Source organism: Zonotrichia leucophrys, chromosome 21 (assembly GCF_028769735.1).
Source record: "Zonotrichia leucophrys gambelii isolate GWCS_2022_RI chromosome 21, RI_Zleu_2.0, whole genome shotgun sequence".
Lineage (NCBI taxonomy): Eukaryota > Metazoa > Chordata > Aves > Passeriformes > Passerellidae > Zonotrichia > Zonotrichia leucophrys.
In genome coordinates, this window is record NC_088190.1 from 8,179,159 (window position 1) to 8,206,995 (window position 27,837).

A 27,837-nucleotide genomic window follows, 5' to 3' on the forward strand; every position below is an offset into this window, starting at 1 on the left:
CAGGCTTGTGAAGATACTTTAATACATCTGAAAAGAATGCATATACAAAGAACTTAGACATGAAAAAGCATTGGTTCAACACTAATGAGTCTACAAGAAATTTAAATTGTGGAAGATAAAGAAGATTCCCTAAGTTTTAAAATTTTTTGAATTTGCAAACCAAAATATATTTTTGGTAAAATCCTTATGATACTCCAGATGGTCTATGTAGAGACACTGCACATGATCCTCAGGGGTTGGAGCCCCTCTTACAGGTTCAAGGTTACTCATGAGCAAAATGCAGAAAAAGGGGTTCCCTCAACTGGTCCCAATATGGTGTCACACCAAACACCAGAAGCCTCTCCCTGCACTTCTTTTCAACTGACACAGGTCTATCTTTCCACCTCTCCCTGAAGGATGCCAAGCCATCCAGCAAGAGATGCACCATCAGAGCCAGCTCCAAAACCCATTGCAGCACATCCCAGGTTCCTTTAGGGTGTCCAAGCAGCCGTGTATATGCTGGTCATTGTAAGCATTTCTCTAATAATTAAGGATTGCCAGAAGGTAGACTCAATAAAAGCCAACTGACCCAGCTAGGCGTACTTCCAATGGGGCAGTTATTTCTTCAGCACGAGCCAAAAGAATGTGATGGCAAAGATTAAGGAAGAGACCGGCAAGTTAGTCTCAAGTCTGATGGTGCATCCAGAGAAAAATCATTCTCCTGTTCCTAAGGCTTCATAACTTAGAGGATGGGGTATAAATTTATTACCTGCACAGTTAAAGAGCCAGGGCAAAAAGATACAAGGCAACTTCAGAGAAGATGTATTTTCTACAATCCTTCTTAGAGGAGCACCAGCTTGGGACATTTTGCTTTCCTGACTAAAGTCTGCTCATACCCAGGCTGCTGGCTGGCTGCAGAACAGCCCTACAAGGTCTAGAAACCAGAACCAAGTCTTGCCACACCAGCGTAAGGGGCAAGACTTCAGTTAAACAGCCTAAAATTAGTCTGTTATAGAAAAAGTCATTGAGCATGCCTTGATGTTAAAAAAAAAAAAATTAGAAACAATAAACAAAATAAAAAACTAGTAATGATCAGTGTCTTCTGATAATACATAATTACTCAAAATTAACTAGTTTAAGTGAATTGAGGGGGCACGGGGGAATAAACACTAACATTCTCATCTCACACAGGTATCGTGTGGGGGAGATGGGAGTGCAGGGAATTTGTCATTATTGCAAAAACAAATTTTAAAATTTTATCTTTAGTTTGATTTTAACATTGCTTTTAGTATGACATCAAACACCAGCTTTGCAGAAGGGGCTGTGGAGGGACGTTCATAGCAGCACACACCTGCGAGTCTTCTTCGGCTCCGGGGGCTCCAGGGCAGCCAATATCGCTTCGTCAAATACATTCTTTAGGCCTTTCTGAAAGGGGCAAAGAGAGAAAGGGGCAGTTTCATTTTTGATTTTTCACACATACAAAACCCCAGAAAGCCAAGTGGCAGGCACACCCCTCTAAGGACACATGGAGATTTGCCATCCCTAAAGCCTGCCTGCCCGGCGAAGCTCTGTACCACTGCTCTCAGCACTTTCTCAACAGAGCATCTCATTTTCAGAACAAGAAAACTAATCCTCAGAGAACGGACCAGTGTGCTTCACAAGTAGCAAAACACGTGCACCAAAGTAATTTCCTTAAGGCAACTTTTATGACTAACTGGCTACTTATATTTCACCTGCTAATAACAAAGTAGAAAGTGTTGCATTCAGACGGAAGAACTTAACCTGGAGCACACCTGTGACAACACACCCCCTTGTGTCAGTGGAGGAGAGACAAGGTAAGTATGCCATTATAACCTTGTACAGTACATGCTCTGGTCGGGTATCCAGCCCTAAACACCTCAGGGTTAGAAGCAGCCCGGCAGAGCCCAGAAAGCTGCCATGGTAACAGAGAAGTCAAGCTGGGAGGAGTACACAGGGGTATCATACACTCTGTTGAGGATTAAACTGGAGCCAGGAAATGCAACTTGAATAAAGTTTCATCAGTCATTTATACAAACAACTGCAATTTTTAATTTCAAAATTTAAAGACAAGCTACAATCGATGTTTTTTCCTTAAAACAATAAAAATCAGAAGCACGATAGTAAGCAGCAGCTTTACATCTTACAGTAACAGGCTTTAAGAATCTATTATTGAAATGAAGAGCTCTACCATGTTAATGAAAGCAATAATTTTAACAGTTCATAAAGCAGTAGCAAGTACATTGATATTTCCTTCCCCCCAAGGACTGACAGATACTCCACTAAAGCACAGACAGCCAAAGCAACAGCAAACATCTCACTGCACACAGGAGAACCAGAAAACCCTTCACTTTACATAATCATTTGCAGATCACCAGTTCAGGTACTTTTGTCATGCAAATACAGTTAAGAGTCACAAGCAGAAATGGAAAACACACCCATTGTTTCTTCCAGTTGGATTCAGGAAGATCAAACATCTCTCATTTTTTTGGTCGTTCTTTAAATAACAGTGTAACCAAATCCTTTCCCCCAACAGCCTGAATTATAAAGCTAGCCACACCTGGCAACCCAAGCAGCAGGGAGTTAAGCGAGTCCAGTTCATGTTCCACAGTCACAATGTTTTACTAAAGATCTCAAGTACTGTTTTCAGTCCAAGAGCTAATACAGAGGTCGCTCTAAGATGGCAAGCAGGCACAACAGCTTTCAATCAAGATGGTTTGATTCATTTTTAACCGGGTTTCTACAGTAGTGGGACAGAGGAAGCAGCAGCAAGAGGGGAAGAAGAAAGTTTAGAATATACAGCACTTCCTTTTGGGCTGAGTTTCCGGAGGCTCGAGGGCAGCTAGGATAGCCTCATCAAACACATTCTTCAGACCTCTCTACAAGACAGAGGGGAGGAGAAAAAACAGCAGCCAGGTTAGAGGATTAGAGAAAAACAAGCAGATACAAAGAGCATTCAGGAGCAGGCTGAATTCACAGAGGCAGTAAACAGATTTACTTTGCAAAAAAACAAAGTAGATCCCAGGAGAAAATCTCATTTAGATAACCCAGAAGTCAATGACAGAGACAGAACAAGTGACAGGCCACGTCGGACAAAATCAACACTCAGAAGGGCAGAGGCACAAACACAGCAAGAACATGGGGGAGGGGGCCACACAAATGGTGACAGTTTCTGCTCCACTGCTGTACTACACTGAGGGAGTTTACAGGGGAATAAATCAAGCACACAGCAGGGAGAACCAAAAGGTCAGTCAAACCTTTTGTCAACACCCACTGTGGATAAGTGAACACCTCGGATGCACAGAGTATTGCTCCCAACTCTCCAGGTCCAGAGCAAAGGCTCCAAAACAACTCCTCTGCTTTGTGAATTCAGCCCCTGAATAACTGAAGGTCTCCAAATGGCTGGGAACACACATTCTGGGAGGGAAGCAGGACCACCCTGGTAAGCCATCATCACTGGCAGTCACTAACTCTCAAGTCTTTAGAAGTGATGCAATACCTTACCAGTGCTACTCTGACACTGGGAGCCAGCATGGAAATGGTGCATTTCAGTTATTCAGTTTAGTTGCCAAAGCAAGTGTAACCACAGAAAGACAGGAACAGCTTTATGAGTGCAACGATTGGGATCCAACACCAGAAAAGCAGTCACAGAGCTGCAGGACTCTGCAGGGGTCACACCGGAGCACAAAGTATGCGCTGCATTTGCTGTAAGCACAACAGGAACAGTGCAGGGCGTTACCACTCCCACCCAAGTCTGCCAGGTTACACACCACACCAGAAGTGAAACCTGGCTCAGTTTAGACTAACTGGACTCGCCTAAATCTACTGTCATGAGTGCACCCTTCAAAGATTCAGGAGAACTGCTTTATGATAGCTGAAAGCAAACAGAAAAGCTTCAATTACATCCTGTAAACAACTGCAATCTGTGCAAAAATTAATTTATTTTCAGATCATTCAAATGTAACTGGTTTTTCCCTTACAGGTTATACTGGATATATCCCTTTTAGAAGGTCTTTAATCTTATTTTACTAAAGCACATACATATGAGACCTCTAAGGCAGTGCCATCTGGAAGCATTTAAGGCCATCACATAACATGCAAGATTATACTTGAAAGAACAATAGTTTAAGGAAACTATGATGTACATTCTGTACATCCTCCCCAGAAATTTTTCTTTTTCTTTGAGTGAGTTGCAACTCATGCTCACAAAAGAGCTTCCGATAAATAATGCCTCTGAAGTCCAAATAGTAATTAGATTTAATTTCTCTGTGAGAATAAGGCTGCAGCATAAAATCAATTATGTAATGTTAAACAGATTAAGAACCCAGGCAGGGCAAGAGTCAAGAAAACAATTTTACTTAAATTCTCCTATTCAGGGATTCCTCTTATTTTTGTATCACCTGCAAGAAATTTGTTCAGCAGTGCAGAATTTGGGATTTGTTTTGAAGGACCTAGCAAAAAAGGGAAGAGGATAAAAAAAATGACTGGGACAAAATTGTTGTGAAAATGGACCAGGGTTAAAAGCCTGGATGACCACGAGTAACAACATGAAGGGAAGAAATTGTGTTCAATACCACAGATACACAGGCCTGTTAAAATCATGACTTTTGTGTTACACTGGAAACAGGCTGAGATCAGGCTTCCTCTGTTTATGGACAGCTTAAAGCACTTTATATATCTGTGTCAAAACTGGCAGCCCACCATCAGGAGGAAAAGAAATCATATTCAGCATTCTCTCTGATGTGAGGTACTAGGATTGGGCTTCAGAAAGTGCAGACATCCATACTCAAGAGTAACAGAAGCAACCATCACTGTAGTTGCAATCTGTCAGTCACCCTTTCCTAACAGCAAAACCTCACCTACTTGTCACAGTAGCACTGGGTGATCTTGTAAAGAAAGGCTGGAGACAGACACTGAAAATGCCTTCATCACAAAAAGGGATTCCACAGTCTGAGGAAAGGGGGATAGAACGGGCTCTCCAATAGAGCAGTTATCCAAACTTGAGGAGAAACTCTGTCTTTACAGAAAAAACTCAAAACTCAGCCTCTCATGACTCACATAGTACAAAAACAAATAATGCCAGCTCCATGATTCTATGAGTATTAGCTACTGTGGTGTCAAAGTAATTTGTAGATTAGTTGGGAAGAAAAAAAACACCCTGCACTGCTGAAGTGAACCACACAGACAGCATCCAAGGCAAAGAGAGACTGAATACCCAGTTGAGTCTCACTTCAGCTAAAATCAGCTACTACAGCATCACCTTGCAGGTAGGAAAATAACCCTGCAGGCCAGGGAAGATGCCTTCTGTGTTCAGCAAGCTGCCAGTGAGATCATTGCAGGAGCTCCACACAACCCTTTGCAGATCAGTTACAATGCTGTTCACCAGCTACTGATGACAGACCCAGGAAAAAAGTGTTTGGTGAGTCAACAACAAAGGGAGAAAAATGGAGCAGATGCAAACCAACTAGTTGTCCAGGTGAGAAGGCTTCTGAATCCTCCTCCCAGGTCACTCCTGACCACTAAAATCATCACTTGGTATACAAGCACTAACGCTCTGGAAGAAAATTCAGGCTGAGCTTCCAAGTGCATAAAGTTGTTCACTGTAACAGATACAGATTAGTCTATCGGGAAATAGAAAGAATGGATAAACACCAACATTTTTTGTCATATCAGCTCTTGCTGTAGTAATTCTAAGTGATACCATGCAATTTGAGCAGATACAAGCTCAAGTCCAAAGCTACAGAGGAAAGGGAATCAGAGAGCAATACAGGACAAAGGCCCTGGCAGGTATTTACCCAATTAGCAGGTTCTACAACCTAGTTAGCAGCAGCATTCAGGCTGTGCCAGATACCATCTAAAACAGTATTTTGGGGCTGAACAGACCCAAGAAAAACTACAGCTCAAGCATAAACAGCCCTCAGCTTGCCTGCGGGCAGTTTCGAAGCATGGCCAAGACCACCTTTTGATCAGGGATTCCCAGGATGAGCAGCAGCATGCCTCACCACATCACCTCCAGGGTCAGTGTCCTGCACAACTCCAGCAAAGTTCCGTAACAGGAGACACCCAGGCAAATCTTTGTTACAAAAAAAGCGTGAGGATTTTAAATGGAAGAGTAAACATGCAATCTGGAAAAAAGGGGCAAGATAAGTAGTACTTCAGGATTTGTGAAGTTTGGTAATAGCTTTGTGCTCAAGGAGATCAATGAACAACATAACTGGAAAGAGTGAGGAGCTCGATACTGTGCACCCCTGGTTCCATGCACATCAGAGATGAACAAATTCTTTACAGACCAGCATTAAGGAAGCTGTTCAAAGTGTTATAGTCAATTCTGCAAGAGTAAGAACCTAGGATTAAGTTCTCAGAGCATCCAAAGTCAAGGCAACAGTCAGCTAGCCAGAAAATGGCTCCCACTCTAGTATTCCTAACTGAAAGGGAAAAGATAATTGAGTTTCTTGCTGTCAAATCAGCTACTTTAGTTGGCATTTGATTCACATTCACAAGTTATAAACATGATGTAAGAACTGTCTTAAGAACTATTTAACTGTTACTTTCTGTTTTAACAGAACTTCTATCTGGAGGAAGGCCACAGGAAACAGCCGACTACCAGCTGCACAGGAAGAGAAGGCAGCTATCACCTATGAAGGTTTCCAGTCTTCAAAGTACCAGCATTGACTTTATCGAGAGGCATTTTTTCCTTTGCCTGCTTGTTTCAGCAGTGACGTGCACACTGTGTTCCAACCCAATTATTGTCCATAATGTACCTTCTAAGTTATCAACGGTTATTTTTCTCCAGCACAGAAGTAAACACAGTAAGCACATCCTCCTTCATCACCCACATTAGGCCTAAACCACACAGGCTGATTTTCTTTGTACCACTGCCAACTCTCTGCGCCTTAGAACAACATGACAAAGAGAAAGCTACACTGTAAATAGCAGAAACAGAGCTTACACCCCTTCACATCCACACTGAGCTGGTTTTCCCTGGAACTGAAAAAAAGCATGGAATAAAAGGAAGCACAAATGGTCAAAGACCAACCCTTACCTGCGTAAGTGCAGAGCATTCCACGTATTTTACAGCCTTCAGGTCCCGGGCCAGCTTTTCAGCAGTCTCTGGAGTTATGGGCTTCTGCTTGTTCTTGGCAAGTTTCTCAATTGTTGAGGGATCATCCCTTAAATCAATCTGGGTCCCAACAAGCAGAAAAGGAGTCTTTGGACAGTGGTGAGTAATTTCAGGTACCCACTAAAGACAGAAGAGACACAGCACTTGTTACTAACTACCTAAGATAACTCCTGACATACTTCAGCAGCTCCATTTTCATGCAGAGTTCAACCAACCTTTTCTTTCACATTTTCAAATGAAGAAGGAGAGACCACTGAGAAACAGACCAGAAATACATCTGTCTGTGGATAGCTGAGGGGTCGTAATCTATCGTAATCTTCCTGACCTAGAAAGGAGGAAATTAACACTGTATTAGACCCAGACGACAAAATCCTGCCCTTTACAGGGAGTCAGAATTCACATTTCATCACAATAACATGGCTGTGATTAATCCTAACTCTGAAGCAAATAGCCAGCACATAGTGAACTCAAACATCTGAAAAATCTATGTTTCAAATCCAGAATTCATTCAGTTGCTATGTAACAGTGAGCCGCTGAAAGTCACAGGAAAGCTGGGAAGCCTCCAGTACATTTTGAGATCAAACACCCTCGGACTGCATAACATTCTCTTCAGTTATGAAGGACAGTTGCAGAATATCGCTCCAGTTATACGTGACCATTCATTACAAGTATTATGCCATCAAATTTCATTACCCTGCAAAAAATCCCCTCCTCTCAAGAAGGGAGAAAAAATTCGTTTTGTTCCGACTTATGCTGTGACTCACTGAAGTGTCTCCAGGCATAAAGAGGAGAATGTTGCTGGTACACATGACTGCAACCAGGCCATCCAGCAGTATTCCCCTAAAACCTCACCCAAGTCCCAGCATGGGCTGTGCTTTGGAAAAAGCCAGCCTCCTCCCTTTGAGTCCCTATGTGCATGGAGTCTCTGCAAGGCATCACTAGCACTGATCCACCAGCCTGTCAAATTTCATTCTTAAACCTCCTCCTGCATAATTCAGTGGCACTACTGTTAGAAACCCAATTTGGCAATGAAGCTGCTGCACTTACTGGCAACAAAATCCAAGATACTTGTTTAAGATGTCTCAGATTCCAACTAATGCTGTCTCACTCATCCTACAGGACAAAGACCTACAAGACCTTGAAGGAGTCAACACAGCAGCTGGGACACCTCAATGGACAAGACCTACAGTTTGAAGATGGAAATTTAGACATCTCATTCTGTCTACTGTGCTTGGCTGGACAGAGAGGAGTGAGCACTGACCAGAATCAGAGTCTCATGGTTTGGGGTGAAAAGAATCTTGAAGCTCGTCTCATTCCAACCACCTGCCATGGGCAGGGACACCTTCCACTGGGATCAGGTTGCTCCAAGCCCCAGTCAATCTGGCCCTGGACACTTCCAGGGATCCAGGGGCAGCCACAGCTTCTCTGGGCAACCTGTGCCATGGCCTCATCATCCTCATAGGGAAGAATTTCTTCCTAGCATCTAATCTAAATCTAAAATAACATGTTGCAATTAACAGACTACTCCAAAAGTCTACCTTCCAAGTACACGCTCAAAACAAAGACGGGTTTTAATCTGAGAACCAGCAATAGGGGCTTCATGCATTGTTAAATTTTGTCACTTGTGCTGGCTGGTACTTAGAAAAAGCAGGCAACCATTAAGAACACATACTTTCCCCTCAGCAGTCCTGCTCAGGAAAGAAAGCCTTTACATTCACAAGTGCACAGAGTCACCTACATGCATTAAAGCAATTTGGTAACTTCTCAAAATTACTAGCTGGATCACTGCTCATGTTGATAACAGAAAATGCGCGTAACTACACACACAACACTTCTCAGTGGTCTGAACCCTCAGCCGGAAAACAGGCAGAGAAGGACCAACACAATCACCCACACAGGGACCACGCAATGCTGGAACTGCTGTAGGACCACTAAGATCCCTACAGCAGACCACACAACATATGTCAGGAAAGAGTCTCTCTTCCCCACCTAACTCCTCATCATGAACTAGGGAGCTTACAATAGTGGGAACACAAATCACATTTGGGAGGAGAACATGGAGAGCTAAGTGAAGCCATGCTGAAGAATACATTCAGTACAGACAGCTCAAGGTACAGATGCAGTGCCAGCTGCAGGTTAAGCTCTGGGTGTCCAGGAGCTCCAGAGGAGCTGGCATTGACCCTCTGCACAATGAAGGGACCTGTGGCACAGCCAGCTGATGCAGAGATACAGCAGGAACCAAGGACTCAGCTGAAAGCTCCCAGACTTTCAAACACATGCTGTGAGGGACATAAAAGCCCACGGTTTGCTTTGTTCAGTATCTCTTCCCAGAGGCACTAGCTCAAGCTGTTATTTTGGTTTTGCACCACAATTAAATTTTAAGGCCCTGGCTGCCTGAGACATCTATGGGAAATCTGGGGCTGAGGCAGTAAGGAGACCTTGTCTGACTGTGGAGTGTGGTGCACACCGAGAACCAAGCAAGGCACCACTGCGTCACTGGAGCTGCCACTATGAACAGGCTTCAGTCCCAGCTCAGGTGGTGAAGTGTGACCGGATGGCCAAAAAGGAAAGTTCCTTTAACAGCTATAGTGTTTAACTGGAAACCTAAGATTGTTTCATTAATAAAATTAGACATTAATGATGCATGTAAGAACACAGCTGGAAACAGATTAAATTTTATCAGGCAATTTTACATGAATGCTTATGGACTAAGCTCTCCAGAAGGGCTCTTTTGAAGAAGAATTTACAATACCAGCTGCTGCCACATCACTTCAGTATTATTAGGTGGTAGGGACGAGTATCCAGCAGCTGAACCAGTTTCTACCATTTCTCTTCATACATGCAAAGCCATGTTTAGCTGTTTCATCACTGCACATTTCTCCAGCCTAAAACTGAGATGCAGCTTAAACAAGAGGCCAGGAGATTTTTAATTTTTAAAAGCAAGCAGTGAGAGGGCTTATGAAATCCACACCCTGACTTCATCCACATTAAGGATGCAGAGACACACAACACATTTAAGAGGTTCTAATATTAGTCATTCTGTCTTGCCAGAATCAAGAGAGATTTTCCCCTTCTATTAAAAGAAAATCTCAACAAAAAAACCCAACTGTATGTCTTCATGTTCAACATCACCTCAGGCAAATCTTGGTCAAGTACCATGACACAAACACTTGGTTTCTCACCTGCAGTATCAAAGAGGCCAAGGGTGTAAGGCTCTCCTCCAATCATCACTGTTACAGCATAGTTATCGAAAACCTGGCAAGAAAAGAGACACATGTTGCAAGGAGACATGATTCTCAAACCATCATCCTACCCACCTTGCCAGAGCACATCTAATTTGAATAAGAGACACCTCTAGAAGAAAAGAGAACCATCAGGCTTACAGTGCTATTACCACTAATACTATTAACAGAACAATTCCACACGTAATAGTGATACTCCAACTGTTTCCACAACATAGTCAAGCAAAGGCATATAAGGCACACCACTGAATAACACACAGTAAAAACCACTGAGCAAAACACCTACAACAGTGTTTGCCTGTTACTGCAAGGAGGTTTCCCACGCTGCCACAGAAATTCCAAACTTCAACCTTAGTCTCAGACACAGTAAACACATCCTCACAAGGACAGAACAGGTGAAGTCAGCCCTGCCATTCAAGGGCACGGAGTGATGGGGCTGTATCTCACAGCACCTAAATCCTCTCAAGTCCAAATTTCTGAGTATCTAGGGAACTCTATAGAGTCCATCCTTTCAAGAGAGATTTATCCTCCACCTTTGAAGGAAGCAGTATCTGGTAAAAAAAATCAATCTGTGTCAAATTGAATCTGAAAGGAGAGTCTGGCTCCAGATACCAAGCTCTACTGCCTCTGCAACAGCACCTGGTACAATAGTACTGCCCTCCAGGACGTTGCACAGATTAAAACCAGCACTACCCGCTAGTGTTTCACCCACAAAGTAACTTACAGTACAACTGAGCATAACAACCTACCCAAAAGCTCAACTCCTCCACCCATCCACTCAGGAGAGCACTGTCTGAGGTCAGCATCCTTCATTTCAATAACGATGTTATCTTCAGAACCACAAGAGACAATACTGCAGAAACAACCTATGGCAAAAGATCCTCCCCACTGCAAAAAAAAAAAAAACCAAAAACCCACCACCTGCCCCTGCAAGGTGCTGCATGGTCACTTGGGGCAAGTCAGGATCTCCAAAGAATGATGAGGAAATTCTGCTTCCTCACAGAACTGCAGCCTGAGCAGCTCTCACAGCTGAAGTAAATCCCAACAGGAAAGATGTCAGCAGCCACCTCAAAGGCTTTTCATGGAAGTGAGCAGGGAGGGATGTGGAAAACAAGTAGTCACACGCATCTGCTGTTAATACAGTAAGAGCTTAGGTCCTTGGAAAAAGAAAAAAACAACAAAAATTGAAGAGCAGTGAGACTGCACTTCAAAGCTGTACTCCCCAGAGTTCAAATGTCTCCTTCCCACCTGACTGCCCTGGTTAAAGACAAATCCAAACTATCCTATTTTTTTCAGCTTTTCAAAACAGAACATCATCCAGAAGCAGAAATCCACTTCTCACACTGTTTTGAATTAGCACATGCAAGAGACATCACCACTTGTCCCCACTACCTGCAACTCAACCCATCAAACACTGCACTGGGTTTGCCTTACTGAACACACAAGAAAGGGTCTAGCTCCAAATCACACCTTGAGGTTGAGGGATGGTTGAAAGTATTTTCACAGGGCACATTCAACATCCCACGACTGTACTGCTTCAAGAGCCCAAAAGACTTATCAGGATGAGATCTCCTCTGTTCCTAGGAACAGAACAAGGAGCCAAAGTGATGAAGGTCAGAGCATTTCCTCTTGCACATGTCAGAAGATGGTCAGCAGCTCAATCCCACAGCAATATCCCCCCATTTTTGTTCAGCTGCCACCTGCAGCTGCCCTTTCAGGGCAATTAGCATGTCTCCTTTCTCATCTTGTTTTTTGTTTTTAAAGCTCCCTATCTGCAAAATGGGATTTTTTAATTTCAATTTTTGTGTTAAGGTATAGTTTCTATTGAAATGTTTGGGGTAGAGCCCTAAGAAGGCCAGGGTTATGAGGCTGGCCTTCACAGAAACCAGGCAACTATAGTCTCATAGTACAATCCACAGACAATTTCATCCTCAGTTGTGCCAAAATGGCTAAAAAACAGAGCCCAAAGCAGTTCCTGCCAATGCCAGGCAGCCCACTACAGCAACTGGCATGAGCTCTCACTTGAGCTGTCACAACCCAAACATTGCCAGTGCCTTTCCAAAGACGTGCCCTTCACTGCCTTGATTTTTCAGAATGGCAACAAATTCAAAAACATACAGGTAACAAACTATGTGCAGTACCACCATGAAATACATCTTCCACTGGGAAACATCCTCCATGAAGAGAAAGGATCGCAAAACACAGTGCCAACTGAACAGAACTATCTATAGAACTGAAATGGTGTGCTCTCCATCCATACTGCAGCCAGGCCACTGCACAGGAACTGAAGTATCCGTTCTATTTCTCTGTCCATTCATTATTAGAAGCATTAGCTGGAATATCAGAGGTGATGTACCAGTTTCCAGAGTCTGAAGTATGCCTCTAGGCTGTTCACAGAATTAGGAATGGGCCTCTGATATCTCCAGAACAGTGAGTTCCTCAAGCCATGAAGTTCAGAGGTAAATAACATTTTGGAAACATGAGGCAGATTTAAAAGGCACTATAGAGAAGCCTTAGCACACCTTGAACACAATTCACTGGCAACTAACTTTTTCGCATGTTTTCCACATTCCTTTCTAGTAGAGATTTACAGGTAGTACTACTGTGTGCAGGACAGGATACCAACTTGACGGCTTTCAAAACATACATTTTAAGATTATAACATTTTTCAGCTCTATCACTTCCCTTAAGGGATAAGTATAGAAACACTCACTGTTGAATTCACTGACCAATTTCATTTTGCCTTGACTATAAAGAACAGCTTAAATAGGACAAGCAGCCTTTCACAGGTTCAGCACAGAATGTAGCTGCCCTACAAGCATCACATCAGGACATCTGACACCATTGAAAAACTTAATGGTGAAACAGTTTCAAATGCCACTTCTCTACCAATCCAAAACAGAGCCCATGAGAGAGGCTGATCCTGGGTCTCTGTGCCTACAGCACAATCCACAAGTTCCCACTAGTGACCACTGTCTCTACCCTGAACACCAGGAGGTTTGGGAGTCCTTTCATGTTCAGCTCCTGATCTACAACTAAAGACAAACATTTTTATTTTGTGGAAGTCTGTCCAACCCAGGACAAACCTCGTATCTGGTAAGTTGAAAAATTCTGGATAGCATATAAAGCCAGTATCTCAAAGAGACATGATGATGTCTACTGCAACTTCTTTCCCACAAAGAGAAGACATTTTCGTAAAGTCCTATTCCAAAAGAGCTATCAGGCTGAGCTACTGGCCATCTCAGAGGAGCTACCTGGTCTTGTGAGTTACTTTGTAACACAGAGAATATTACAAACGCTTTTACTGGCAGGTGTTCTCTGTGATGCATTTCCACATCCAAATTTGTTTGGGACACATAGATAAACTCTTCAACTTGTATATTAACAGAAGATGGCCTTTTCAGACCATAACAGAGAAAATTAGTAAAAAGAGCATCCAGCTAGAGTAACATAGTAGGAGTCCCTGTAAAATCTATGTACTGTATAAGTGGCCTTGCCCCAGTTCTAGTTATTCTAAATGAGCCACAGGTGTGAAGTCCTTAGTTGGGCACCAGCTGTGGCTCGTGAAGGTTACTAGGATAAAAGGGGGTGGGTTGAGAGCCCTGATGAAGCCACAAGGAAGGGCACTGCTGAGAAGAGCTGCATGTGAGGAAACCACCCAGAAGGTACGGACTCCAGCAATATTATAACAACAATACGATTACAACATCCAGCTGCCAGTGTCTTCCAGCAACCTCACTAAAAACTGGCCCACCTCAGTGGCAGTACACCGATCTTGCGTACACAATATCAAGTACAAAAGCACTTTTCTAACAGGAAGACTGTGCACATGCCTCGCAGGCAGTCAAACCACTCTCACTTTGAACTTTGGATAAGTCAAGGGATTCAGTATTTCAGAAAACTGAGCCTGTGAAACTCAAAACAGTTACTTCAACATAGTTAAGGACTATGCATACATTTGGAAGTACAAAAGAATGTGTCTGCTTCCAAACAGGCTCCTCAGACAAATCACCCTCCATAGTGAGGGTGAGAAAATGAGCCTCAGAAAATGTTAACTGTTGTCACTGACTATTCTAGCAACATGAAACACTCCCTTCCCTAAAAACAAAGACGTAGCAGGAAGTGAGAGCACAACCAGGAGAGCAGGTGTTCCTACTGCTTACTCTCCACTGATCTGCAGTTGTTCACACTGCTTATCTCACTCACAGAGTCCATCCACAAAGAAAATACAGAATCTGCACAGCAGTCAAGTAGCAAGAACTGACCATACACAGGTGAACTGACTAGCACTACCAGGTGATATGGAAGGTAACAGCATGGTGTCAGACTGATTCTCACTCTTCCATGCTGTATTAGTCAGTCTCCAAGAGGCTATAAGAACACGTATTATGGAATGCATGCCATCAAGGTTAGTTCGAAAAGGAATTCATGCTACCCCGCCCCAGCAAGCCCAAAGAAGAGTTTGAGCCATTCTCACACTTACCGTTGGTACGTATTCCGATGGGAATTTATTTGTTGTATAAGAAATTAAGAGACAGGTTTTACCAACAGCACCATCACCCACTACTACACACTTGATCGTCTGCATTGTTGAAATCTACTAGAATACCAATCCAAAGAGAACCTAGAAGAAAAAAAAAGATACATATATTTAGATGGTTCCCAGATGCACTAGATAGCCATGCATATCCCCTCTGACATGAGCCCAAACCACTATAGCACATGTGAGATGTGAAAACATGACATTCCTAAATGAGTTGGTAGATCCTTTCCCTCCACCACACCCACAAAGCAGCTCACATTCATAAGCAGAAGAATTTTTCCCTAGTTACCTAGAGATGGACAAAAACATCTTTTGGCTTTTCCAGACTCAATTTTTATGCAAGGAAGTATCTAGCCACACATGCACTGGAAGCTGGAAGTGTAAGCTCTGGTCTTGAGAGCTGCACAGGAACACACCTGCCTGCCAGAGAGCGTCCGCTGGAGAGCAGCTCAGCGTAAGACACACCAGCAGTGTTTGTGGAACAGAAATTAACATGTACAGACAGAAATAAACATGATTCTTTTCTTCTCTCCCTGCCTTTTTTAAGACCTAAGCATCATTTTACAATTTTCTGATTAAAGTTGCTAGTTAACACATACCTTTATGCCCACTGTGAAGTGTTTACAACACTGAGAGCTCAGCAGGGCATTCAGATCCCAAGGGGACTTCTGATATCACAAAATCTAAATGCACCCAGTTACTCCAACACAGTCTCAGCAAAAACTTTAGTACATGAACTAAACCAGTATGCATCAGCAATATCTCCTCCAAACACTTGCTGGCTATCTCCAGTGTTGCACAGCTGTCTTTCATTTGTGTATTACTTTAATTAGAGGTGTACCAGCCCTCTGGTCATGCCTTCACATAGATGTGTGAAATCCTGACCCCAGGAAATTAGTGGCAAAGCTCTCACTGACTGTCAGCATAATATCATCCAAAACACTTTTATTTATAGCAACAAAGACTTGCCGCAAAGTCTCTGTAAAGTCCTGAGGGGAGCAGGAGGTGTTGCAAGCAGCAAATTTGCCATCACAGGAACAGCAAAGCTTTAGCAAGCAAGGATGTTGCCACGGTTCTCAGGTCTGGGTAACCGCAAGTCAGGGTAACTGTATTAAAAAATACGAATCAATCCCTTCTGAACTATTCATTCGGTCACTTCCTGAAGATTTCACTTCTTACAGTAACGTAAATATGCAAATCCAAATTTTTGAGGCTTTAGTCACAGCCACCAACATGATTTGATACTGTGTATCATACCATCATGCCTGCAAGGAAAGGAAATTGCTCGGGACTCAAAAGAAACATACCATCCCCAGCTCTTCTTTAGATACCACAGGGTTGCTATAAGATTTCAAGAAAGACAGCTACCTTCATAATAAACATCCTCAAAAGTTCCTAAGAACAGTACTTGTATGGGAATACTAGCTACAGCCATTCCCACAAGACCTGGACAAAACCACAAGCAGTTTTAGGAAATGGCAGCAAAGATTTTCAGGGCAGGCCATCAGCAAGCACCTGGTACACCAGGCACTCACATTGCCATCCTCACCTATAATTCTTCATTCAGCAAGCACAGAGATAATAACTTGTGTGCATAAGCATCAGGTGTTGCCACCAGTACCCCATTTCAATATCAATAGAATCTATTGATTTATGCAGATCTCAGTTTCCCAGCAGACATCCAGAAGGATGCACTGTGCAGACGTATCAACAGGCCCTTCATTAATACAACAAAAAGCTCTGCAATTTGGCCCTGAAGCAAGCACATATTTACTCAGAAGGAAAAAGCAACTATTTACATTTCAAAAGACATCTTCTGTGTTCAGGCCAGTTCAACTGTTTACACCCAAATACTATTATTCAATATTGCCTCAGTTGTGAAGGGCTCCCACAGTTCTGCCTTGCCGTGCTGTCAGCACTGATTGACCCCAGAGAAAGTCCCATTTCAGAAGAAAAAAAAAACCAACCAGACAGAAAGCAGGCAGTGGAGCAGCACAGCTCAGGCTGTGAGTTTAAGAAAGTTTTCATGCTCAGAGAAAAAGTGCAAAGGGATGAGCCACTCACTAAGGTGATTTCAAAAGGAAAACATGCCAAAACTCAGGCAGAGCAAATGAACCCAAGTGCATTCCAGCTAACCCCAGACACAGTCAGCAGTATGCCCCGCTCACATAGACAATACAATTCTACCATCTACCTTTCGGTTTGGGCAAAGCCCAAAGCATTCAGCTCTGCCGCTGCTCAATGCAGGTAAGCTGCTGCCTCCAAGAATTCCTCTCAGAGTTAGTAAATGAAGTACAAAACAAATCTCCAGACTGGGTTTCCCAGCCACTTCTCATGTTTTTCCAATTTCCACTCGAATTTGTTCCACTGCCCAGCCAGTCCCTGGAACCCCTGCTCCAGCTGTCCTTGCTCACCCAGGGCTGGCACAAGAGGAGAAACATTCCTCTCACGTAACAGCACTTACAGTCAAACCTTTAGAGAAGCACTCTTTCCAAGCAGCTCTCTCCTTGGCAGACCAGAACTCCTCCATGCTGTAATCCTCCCTTCCTGTTCTACCTGTAATTTGCGGGTTACACATCTGCTTCAAAGCATCTGTCCAGAGCCCAGAAAACATCCAAGAGGTAAAATCCTGACTCTGAAGCATTCCCTGTGCTCACTGCAACAGACCAATCCATGACTCTCCATAAACTCAGATTTTGTGTATTACCAAAAAACCTCACATACACCTTTGTAAAAAGAAAAAGCATTTTACAGCTCATTACTCCAGAGAGCATCAAGCAAGCCACAGTACTACAAAGTGTCTCAGGTCACAGAGTGTGCTGCAAGCCTTTGCTGCTTCTCTGTCCTTGGACACAGGCAAGTCCCCCCACACTGACACTGGGAGAGAAGATGATGTTCTCTGGCAAGAGCTCAGGTCAGAGTCTGGGGCTGACACAGCACCAGCTGCACGCATCTCATATCATGCCTACCACAGCTCCGACTACGGCAGTGAGCTATCAGCCCTATCCCACACAGTTTCTCTCGAACAAACACCAGCACTGCAAACCAAAAGCATCTGCAGGAGCGCTGCTCATTCATTCTCTCTGCACCTCCAATTCCCTCCTGAAGCAAAGCACTGGTGTGGTGCAGATCAACGACTCAAACACACAAGCCACTGCACGGGGTGAGGCAGCACGCATACTGTTTTCTACCAGGTGACCTGATCCTTATAACCCAAAACCTTGCTCTGGAGCCTAAAGTAGAATTTGAATGGCACAGGGGTCTGGAAAAGCCCAGGCAGGGCTGTTTTCTTTCTTTTTTTGTTTTTTCCTCCTTTCTAAAACACAAAACTAATAGCATTTACCATGAAAACAATTGAACTGGATCATTGGAAATTCTCTATGAAACAAGCAAGTACCACTGCTCTCACACAAGTTGTTCAATTCTGGTTGCCCCCACCACAATAAGACACTTCAAAATTACACATTAAAAGAAACAAAAATTTGGGCACATCCCTTAGGTAAAGAGATCCCCTACATTTTTTAAATGGATGCATAACTTGATGCTTAAATACTGAAATAAAATGGTGTAAGTTTTAAATAGATTTAGAGTGTTCAGCACAGGCCTCCAAAATCTTAGCAGTGGCAAAGTAGCTGGATGAGCTAATGTTTTGCACTTGTAAGAAGTCCACAGCTGAAAACAAGCTCATTTCTAAGGAGCTTAGATTCACAATCCTGGGACCTCCTCTTCCATAGGAATAGCTTTAAGGATACATACATCATTGACTTGTGGTATAAAAGTAATTTAATCCAATTTAAGATTAACCACAGAATAACTCATCCCCAGAGTGCAACGACAAGGGCAATAGCAACAAAGAAATTACAGAGGCTTTGGGCTTGTTGCTCCCCAGAAGTCACCACAGTCTGTATGTACAACACCCAGCAGAGAGAGCACTCCAAGCAGTTTTAAATATCTGAAAGAAGTGAAAGAGACTGGAAAGCACTGAAGTTATCCCAGCCTGAGGGCAGTGAGTGGATTTTGAGCCATGTAATTGTGTGCCATCTGGTCAAGCCCAGACAGAAGAGCTGATAAAGACCAGGAATGCAATGCAGGTCAATATGACTTAGTTCTGTTCAAGGAGCTCTGAAGACTTCTTAAAAACATAAAAAATATAAAAAAAAAAACCAGAGCATTGCACTGATTTGATCCCTCAAGTCTCTCTGTAGTGTAATCAAAACCTTCAGCAATTCAGTAAAGTACATGTTAACTAATGACACTTGCAGTATTTGCTGGATTTTAACCTGCTTAGCATGTGACCACAACAGCAGGATTTCAGAGAACTCAACACTGTCCTAGAGAACTGGGACCTGGCATCTGGAAACAGTGGATTACACAGCCATGTGAACTCTGTCAAATTCATAGACACGTTTTACAGAATTTTGCTTTAAAGCTCAATTACACTTTTGTGGAAGACAACTGATCTGCATTTAGGATTAATTCCAGAAGTGTTACCAGAGATGTGAGCAATACAACAAGCAAGGAACAGAAGTGTCCAGGGGGACATTCTGGAGCTCGGTAATCCTTCCTGGAGCAAAGGAAATTCAGGAGGGACGCACTTCGGTCACACAGGCCTTCAAGCACCAAGACAATAACCAATCACAAGAGGCTGAAGAAATCCACGGTACCTAAGGCAGGTTGCCACTGACTAAGCACTAGCCATACCATCCCAAACACACTTGCATCTCCTGTGCAAGTCAGACTTTCCCATCCTAAAGGCAAGCATATGAAACATGGCGGTACTATGGGAGCACTTGGCTTTCACAAACTTTCTGTAACTTAAAGAGTAGCTCCAATCTGTTCCAGCACCTATGTGCACTATTAACTGGAGAATTAAGTGAAATTTTGTGTGGTTTTGTACACAATCAGTGTTCCCTACTAAGAATTCCCACGATCTCACCTTCACTCTTGCTTCCCATGGAATCTGAAAAAGAAATCACAAGCCTTCATGCGTGTTAAAATTTCTCTAACTTTTAAGCTACTGAAGTTTGTTCTCAGGTTAAAATATGCACATTCTCCCAGCTAAAGGAAACTGTGCTGTCAGATCTGTCTGTGCGTCCTGAACTCACTTCCTGCCTGGGCAGCACCACCACTTCCTCTATGAGGCAGGACTGAAACTGCTGCCATTTCATCACTAGGACTGGCTACCTTGGCTCACTGCAAGCTACTGCCAACTAAGAACCAATTTGTGGTGCTCTCTGGGATACACCATTAGCATAAGAGTTGAACCTTAACCAGTCAATCACAGCTTCCAGATCCTGTTTGAGCACCTGCTCCTCATTCAAAGAAAACAAGCAGCCATTTCTGAAAACTAAGATTTTTTTTCCCCCATCCAATATCATTTTACAGTTAACAGTTTATTCATCCAACTCAATGCACTCAAGGAGTCCACAATGACAGGAACAATATTCACAGGATTTTATTCATTATTTCAGGTAACTACTTTTGCCCTTCCATGGTAGTTTCATTTCATATCCTGTAAAACCACACAGTTCTAAACAAAGTCCTTCTTTGTACTTGATAATTTCTTCCCAAATTAATCTAATCCATTTCAAGGTCCTTACCCTCAGCCACCTCCTCTAGACCTACTACAAACACTTTTGCTTTTCAAAGTGACAAATCTCTGCAGTCACAGGGGCACCAAGGAGAGGTACTTGGCTGCTACAATCCCAGCAACCTGATTTGCCTCACCAGAGATACCTGCCAGCATTACATGGAAGAGGCACTCTATGCCTATATTACAAACACTACATGCAAAGGTTACCACATACAACACACTGTTTCCCTGCAGAGATCCCAAGCCATTAACGAAGGGACCACATGAGCTCAGCTGCCAACCACACAGGGAGAAGACCTTGGACCTCTTGGTACAGTCACAAACCTGTGATGTAAAACACAAACAGAAGCCGGAGTTAACTATAGAAGGACAAACTGGCACAGAAAGCAAAACTGGTTTTAAGAGTAGTATCACTATGGCCAGAATTCTCCTCTGCACGTGTGCAGCAACCTATCTAAAGACACAATGAAAATCCTCCAACCCAAAGCCCACCCCTTCCAGCTTGCTAGGAATCATCTTCATGAAGATCTCGCCCCAGAACTAAACACATCTGCCACTTCTACGCTAGTAAAGTGGGAAATGCTAGTAAAATGACATATAAAGGAATATATTAGGTTCTAAACTACCTGGTGCCCAAGCTCAACTGCCCATCCTGCCCAGAGCTTAGGCTGCTGCAGACACTTAATCTCTATACACAAACACACTTGTTACCAGAGGTTCCAAGTCAAGCTTATCACCTGGGTCTTTAGTTTCTTAGGTGAGGCTTAAGGCAGCTGTTGAACTACAAACCAGCACAGAACTGGAGTTCCACTCCTCTAGAACAAGGGAATCATGAAATCCAAGCTAAAACCTGCAAAAGCACAAGGGATGGACTTGAGACACAATCTTGTACTCCATTACTTCAGGATCTTGAAAAGGCTATCCTGCTTTAAGCACTGTTTTGGGATTAACTATCACTAACAGATCAGACACAATCTTTTAAATACTACCAGTTCTCCCTGCAGAGTACAAATTCTGTCTCCAAAAACCAGTGTTGCTGTTTACCTTGTAAGTGTGTCTAATTACAAGACAGAGGCACAAAAGTTCAGTTGCACTAGAAGCTTTGTCAAGATAAACACAAGAATTCAGGTAAAGACCTGGATTTGCAGTGGGTGGGTTTTTATCTGAAGTTGAAGAGAACAACAGCAGCAGAGCATAGTGCATGGCTCCATCTACATGCCTGCTCACATCAACAGTCTCAACCTGCTGTTGGATGTCAGCATGAGAAATTTGTGGGCAGGCACACAAAAACAAGCAGTGGGAAGAGCCACAGGATCACCATCACCAACAGAGCTGGATCAATACCATGACAGCCCTGGTTTATCTCACAGGTTCCTGTTGCTCTTGAAACCCACAAAGTTTGCTATCATCACAGGAATCCCTTTTGGAAGATAAAGCATGTGTCTGAGGTCCTTGAGCATCCCTTAATCTGCAGATTAATGGACTCAACAGAGTCTGTATACCCCAGCACCTCTGCAGGTTTGAAGTCCCCTTTCTGGACAAAGTACCATGAATTGCCAAAGAAGCAATAAGAGATCTCTTCTCAAAAAGGCAACTATCATAGAGCTATCATAGAATAGAACAGAATATGCTGAGTTGGAAGGGACCTCACTGTTTGAGGTCAACTGATATTTTCTATACTTAATGCAATTTTCTCTCTCTAATTCTGCAATATTTGAGAGCTACTTTGCACATCTTCCTAAAGACTCCTCACAACCGCCTGGTACATGCACACAAAACAGGAAGTGAAGACAGTTGGGCAGGGGAATTTGAACAGCCTGAGCCCAAACTACCAGCAGCACTATAACACACATTCCAAGTTTTGCAACTGCATAAAAAAGAAGAAAAACATGTCATCCCATTTTAGCCCTAAATTCAAAACCAGAAAGCTGACCAGCTAGATAGTGTGACTCAGCAGGCTCTGCTGCCATATCAGTTACACTGCAGCACAGCTGTGCCTGCACCTCCTTAGCCACAGGTTCTGCCCACTATCCCACTTCAAGGCTCCAAGCAACCACCTTCAACTGAACATAAACTCCACAGGAAAAAAGTGACAACTTTCCCATTATCACAAAGTGACAACTTTCCCATTATCACTCAGGTTAAGGTTACGCTGTCAAAAGTAGCATCACCGCTGGAAAAACCTGCCCCAGATTAAGCACTGGGATGTGTGTGGGGTTACATTAAGTCCTTTTTTGCCAAAGGCATTTTAATCTTATCTTACTACTCTTCACTTTCACACTCTAAAGGAGGCTGTATTCCTCAACCATGCAACAAAATCCCGTTCAATATTTTATTACCACTTAAAAACCCCTATTTTCACTAACTTTGTTGCATACTGATAATATTTAAAAGTACAAGCTGCACCTACACTCTTATTTGAACACAGCATCCAACCAAGGCCCACATGGCCCTGATGGTTCTCCCCACTTTCCCGTGGCCAGCTACATTCAACAGAGTTGGAAAAGATATTGGGAGAAGTTCCTGTATTTTGAGGCATGTTTTCCTTCATGAGAAGCACCCTGTCTTGCACACTGCAGCAGATCCTGCTTACCCCTGTTTTGCTCAGGGAACAGGACAGCTGCAGGTCCTCCATGCACACAAACAGAAAGAAAGTTCCCGGGAAGACACACTGTGTTCAGGGAGAACAGCTCAGGCTGTGGACCAACATGCTGTCTGAAGACTCCAAAGATAAAGCCTGGTTAAAAAACACTGCAAAAGCAACTTTATCCAGATACTGAGCTATCCTGGATCGCTGTTTAAATAAAGTAGCTGGAAGGCTCACCAACACCATGACAGCAGCAGGGGAGCTGCCCTGCATTCACCTAACCAACAGAAGGAACCAGAGCAGCTGGAACCACCCCACTTCACCGAGCCCAAGATGAGCCCCAGCAGCCCTGTCCTCAGGACCTGCTGGGCAACTGGCACTTATTCAGCTATCGCCAGATGCACAAGCGGCTCAAAGTAACAGCGTTCCAGGACATGGGAGACTCAGCAACACCACACATGCACTAAACCCCCAAGTACCACTGAACTCAAGGTAACTGCTCCAACACACTGATGCAGTCAGATCCAGGCCCCACACAAGCCCCTCAGTATTCAGCTGTTCCCCAGCTGCTCTCTGGTGCACACAGTCATCCAGCTCATCAAGTGGCAGAGGCCTTCCTGACTTGCATGCAAAGCTGCAGGAGCATTTTTGTCATTATTTCCCCAAACAGAACACTCATCACTGGCCAGAAACACAGCACAGTATCCTTCAACTTGAGACGAGCTGAGCAATTCAAACCAGCTTGCTCCAAAGCAAGACAGTTCTGGCAGTCTCAGCTACTGCTGTGAGTCTAGCAACACACGCCACAGCAATCCTCTGCAGCTCCCCCAGGGTCTCTACTGGTCCCAGCCCACAGCAGCCTAAGGCTTGCTCTAACACCCCCTCAGCTTGGTGAAAACCTTCACCTGCCAGAGTTTGGTCTATGCTGGAAAACACAGGCGGATGTGTCTTCCCATGCAATCTCATCACAGGCATGGACAACTTGGCAAAAATGTAGCTGGAAGCACCTACAGGAGACACGTAATATCTCACCAGACAAAGGCCCCAAGGAAACCCCCATATTACTTTACTAAAAAAGCTTCTGTATTTTTTCATGAAACAAGAAAATGGTGCATGGACCAACTCTCCTGGTAGGAATTATGCCATGACACTCTAAAGTAATGGGGTGAACTGGCAGCACAAGAGCTTAAAACATAACAACAGCTTTTAAAAGCTTTTCAAAACAAATTCTTTGTTTTCTCTTTATAAAATATCACTTGTTTGGAAGAAAAATCAACATTTTCAAGGAAAGAACAGCTGCTTACTGAAAACAGGTCAATTAGTATTTTGAAGTTTTACAACTCTTTAGGTCAGAGTCATTCTCTGAAACTCCAAGGGGAGATTACAAAGATTAATTATACAAACTCTGCTTCTTGTTCTCACTGTTTGCAGTTTTTTCTACACCCAGGGCCAGGTAACCAAACCCAGTTATCCACTCAAAAGCAACCTAAAGGATCCCCCACAAGAAGCTGGAAATTACCTGCCTCAATGCCATTCCTGTCACTCACCTCAAGTACTGACATACACACCGTGGGCTGCAAGAGGCAGCTGACCACTGTGCTGGGGTGGCCCAACATCCTCAGGGAGGGAGAGCTTTTGTACCAGGCTTCAACCCTTGCAGAAACTCTGGAGAAAGGGATTTCTTTACCTACCACTCCTAGTGGCAGTCCTTCCTGACGGATATACACTTAGTTTGTATAGTGTACAACCACAATAAAGTGTAAAGTGTAGGGTCTGGAGGAAGCCAGATAATTAAATGGTGACAGGCTGCAGAAATGCAAAGATACTTAGAATTTCTTTGAAAATTTTGCATAAAAGCTTATCTGGTCAATAAGTTGCTTTATTTGTCATATATTAACAAGGGTGCTTTCACCTACATTTAATGTAAGGGAGTGAAAGGAGCCAAGGAAGAAGACTAAGTGGTTAAAGAGGGCTTCTTGCTACCTGAAGCACCAGAAACCAATTTTACTTCCATTTGATTTGACAGAACTTTCATCTTCTGAAATTAAAAAGATGTCATTCTTTTCTCAGCAAAGAATATTTTCCTAAAGGACAAAGATAACTACACCCCCTACAATTCCTCCTGTCTCTTGTTCCAGAAACTAGTATCATAAATTCATGATGGTGTCAAAGGCCAGCAGGAGAGCTCGGCTGACCACAAAGAGCAGGCAGAGGAATGAGCACACACAAGCCCACAGACAACTTTCAAAGCTGAGAGCCTCACAGCATCAAGCAGATTACACACACCTCACCTGTAACATCTTACATAAACTCCAGCTGTAGTGCTGTTATTTATATTATATATATATAATATAAATATATGTTATAATAAAAAAGTTTGTTTATTGTCCAAGTCTTCCGGAGCTAACAGCAGAGCTGGAACCCAGCTACACCAACCCCTCCATGGTAACAAGAGAGTGACTGAAAAGGTTTTAATTGTAAGGTCCAGCTATCTATGCTCATAAGACATGGAAAATTATTTTAGTACTACAGCACCATTTTAACCAAAAAGTCAAACTTTACATCAAGATTAGTGGCCAGCTTCATGCTACACCTTCCATCAGCCACACACACAGTTTAGAGCAAGGAAAGCCCACTGCACACTTATGAGAGAAATCCCTGGGAGTTTCACAGGGGCTCCATTTCTGTTTACTGCTGGTTTTTAGCAGAACAACAGTTTCCGACAATTTTCCTTTTAGGTACTTCACGCTCTAGAGCTTCCAGAGCTTTTCTATTTAAACAGTAAAAACATCACGAACTCCCCAGCCTGACCATCAGTTTTGGGCAAACAAACAATTCTAAAGCAGAGCACTTAATGAATTCAGAGCATCAGTTGCAGGTCATGAATAACCAAGTTCAAAGTATGCAAATCTAGTGATTAAAATTTCTGCCTAGGATATGTTACCGAAGTGAAAACATGTTTTATCTTGCACCACAGTAATTTTTTATTCCTTGCCAAGACTTTTTTTGTTACTGAAGCATAAATGAGAACTGTTTAAACACCAAATCATTTTTACAGTCAGCAATATACTCATTCAAAACTTACATGCATGTCTAAGACCTGACTCAAAAACACACTTGCCTATACTATCTTCCTCAGAACCTTACATTAACAACAAGACTTTACAAAGCAGAAGTTTACAACAGAAGGGAAGTTTACAACAGCTTCCCCACATACAACCAGCTGAATATAATTTGCTTACTGAAAAAGAGAAGCTGTAATGCTTTACTGAGTTATCCCAATCAGCAATACAAAGAGCTTGATCCAGGTTTTAAATGCCCCCTTCTACAAAAAAAGAAAGTGTTTGGGGCAGTGCAACTCAATACTTTGAGCAACCCAAACTTCCTTCCTGGGAGAGAAGCACAGGTGAATACGAGACAAAGACAATCACAGATGGCCAGACCAAGCAATCCACTTCTGATCGCCCAGTTGCCATCTAACATGGCCTCTTCGCCAGAGCTTTTCTTCCTCATGCTGCTGTCAAGATGGGATCTCTGGCTGCCCCGGCCACAGCATCCACACAGAAAGGACACCAGGAATCCTGAGCATGAGAATGTTCTTTGTTAAGCACAGGTTTCCAATGCTGGCTGCTGTGTTCACAGCTACTTGTGACTGGCCCTGTGACTGTCTCCTACTGCTGTCACCAGCGGCAAGTTCTATCTACTTACAAATACACAACTGAAGTCTAGATCATTAAAACAGACCTTTAAAACACAGGCAAGCGTTATGTTGCTGCAGTACATACATTTTATGAGATTCCCAAGGAGAATGAAGAACACATGACAACACGAACCCTCGAAGCAGTGTTAGCTGCTGCCCTAGCTACAGCCAGGGGCATCACGCTGTAACGAGAGCTGTGGGACGGCTCTGGGTAACCCACAGCACTGGAGCACTGGAGCTCGTGAGGCAGATGCCCAGAAGAGTCTGCGACTTCTCGACTGAGCGCTGTCTGTGCAGGGCACGTAGCTGGAGCTCAATCCCTCACCATGCCCGCACCCTGCTGCGGTTCAGGGCTCCTGCGGGACGGCACACCTCGCTCAACCCGCATCCCCCTGGGGCTTCTCCCACAGCCCCGGGCGTAGCCGGGCTGCACCAAGCGCGGAGGGCCGCGGCTGAAGCCGGGACGGGCAGGGCGGGGCTGGGACGGGCAGGGCCAAGGGAGTACGGGCGGGCCCCGCCATGGCCGCGGAAACGCTTCCTGCGCTGCTCCGAGGGTCCAGTCCGTCCGCCGCCAGGAGGGGGGGGGCAGCAGCAGAAGCGGCGGCCATGCCCACCGTCTCAACAGACCAGGCCCACAAAGGCAAGCGCCCGCCAGCAGCCACCGAGACCCGCTGGGACGAGGCCGCCCTTCCCCCCCGCAGGCGGCTGCCGGGGAGGTTCCACACACACAGCGGGCCCGGCAGGGCGGCTCCCGCACAGCGGGCGCTCCGACCGAGGTGAAGGCCAGGGCTGCGCTGGTGGGTGCTGCGCGGAGATCAGGACCAGTCGGTGGTGCCGGGGGTCCCCGTGCTCGCCCGGGGGTCCCGGTCCCGTCTCCGCCCCCCTCCCCCCCCCACTCTCACCTCGGACGCTCCGCCGGGCGTTGGCAGCTCACTGCGGGGTCTCCTCGGCGAAGGCACAGGGGCAGCCGATTGACGTCACCGCGCAGCGTGCTGGCGAGGGGCGTGCCAGCTACAGCGCCCCCTGCCGGCCACGCGCCTCCGCTCGCAGGGCGG

The 27,837-nt window shown here is 44.2% G+C and overlaps 1 protein-coding gene across 4 annotated transcripts; it reads right to left on the bottom strand.

Moving 5' to 3' along the window:
• On the bottom strand, positions 1-27,768 carry CDC42 (cell division cycle 42). 4 transcript variants are annotated; one of them, XM_064730664.1, is made up of 7 exons: positions 21,233-21,345; positions 20,710-20,819; positions 14,843-14,983; positions 10,300-10,372; positions 7,333-7,442; positions 7,040-7,237; positions 1-1,404 (listed from the first exon to the last, which is right to left on the bottom strand). In XM_064730664.1, exons 3-7 carry the CDS (start codon positions 14,945-14,947, stop codon positions 1,315-1,317), a joined length of 576 nt encoding a protein of 191 aa, XP_064586734.1. In that variant the 5' UTR covers positions 14,948-14,983; positions 20,710-20,819; positions 21,233-21,345; the 3' UTR covers positions 1-1,314. The 4 variants fall into 4 exon arrangements, with proteins under 4 accessions (XP_064586734.1, XP_064586730.1, XP_064586735.1 ...); XM_064730665.1 differs by lacking the exon at positions 1-1,404 and adding an exon at positions 2,026-2,876; XM_064730660.1 differs by lacking the exons at positions 20,710-20,819; positions 21,233-21,345 and adding an exon at positions 27,685-27,768.
• Positions 27,769-27,837: the final 69 nt, after the last annotated feature.

Coding starts and splice junctions, on each gene's coding strand:
- CDC42 (XM_064730660.1), bottom strand. CDS start 14,947: ATGCAGACGATCAAGTGTGTAGTAGTGGGTGATGGTGCTGTTGGTAAA. Junction 10,373..14,842: donor CATCGGAATACGTACCAACG/GTAAGTGTGAGA, acceptor TTTTCTTGCCAG/GTTTTCGATAACTATGCTGT. Junction 7,443..10,299: donor TGGCCTCTTTGATACTGCAG/GTGAGAAACCAA, acceptor CCTCCTTTCTAG/GTCAGGAAGATTACGATAGA.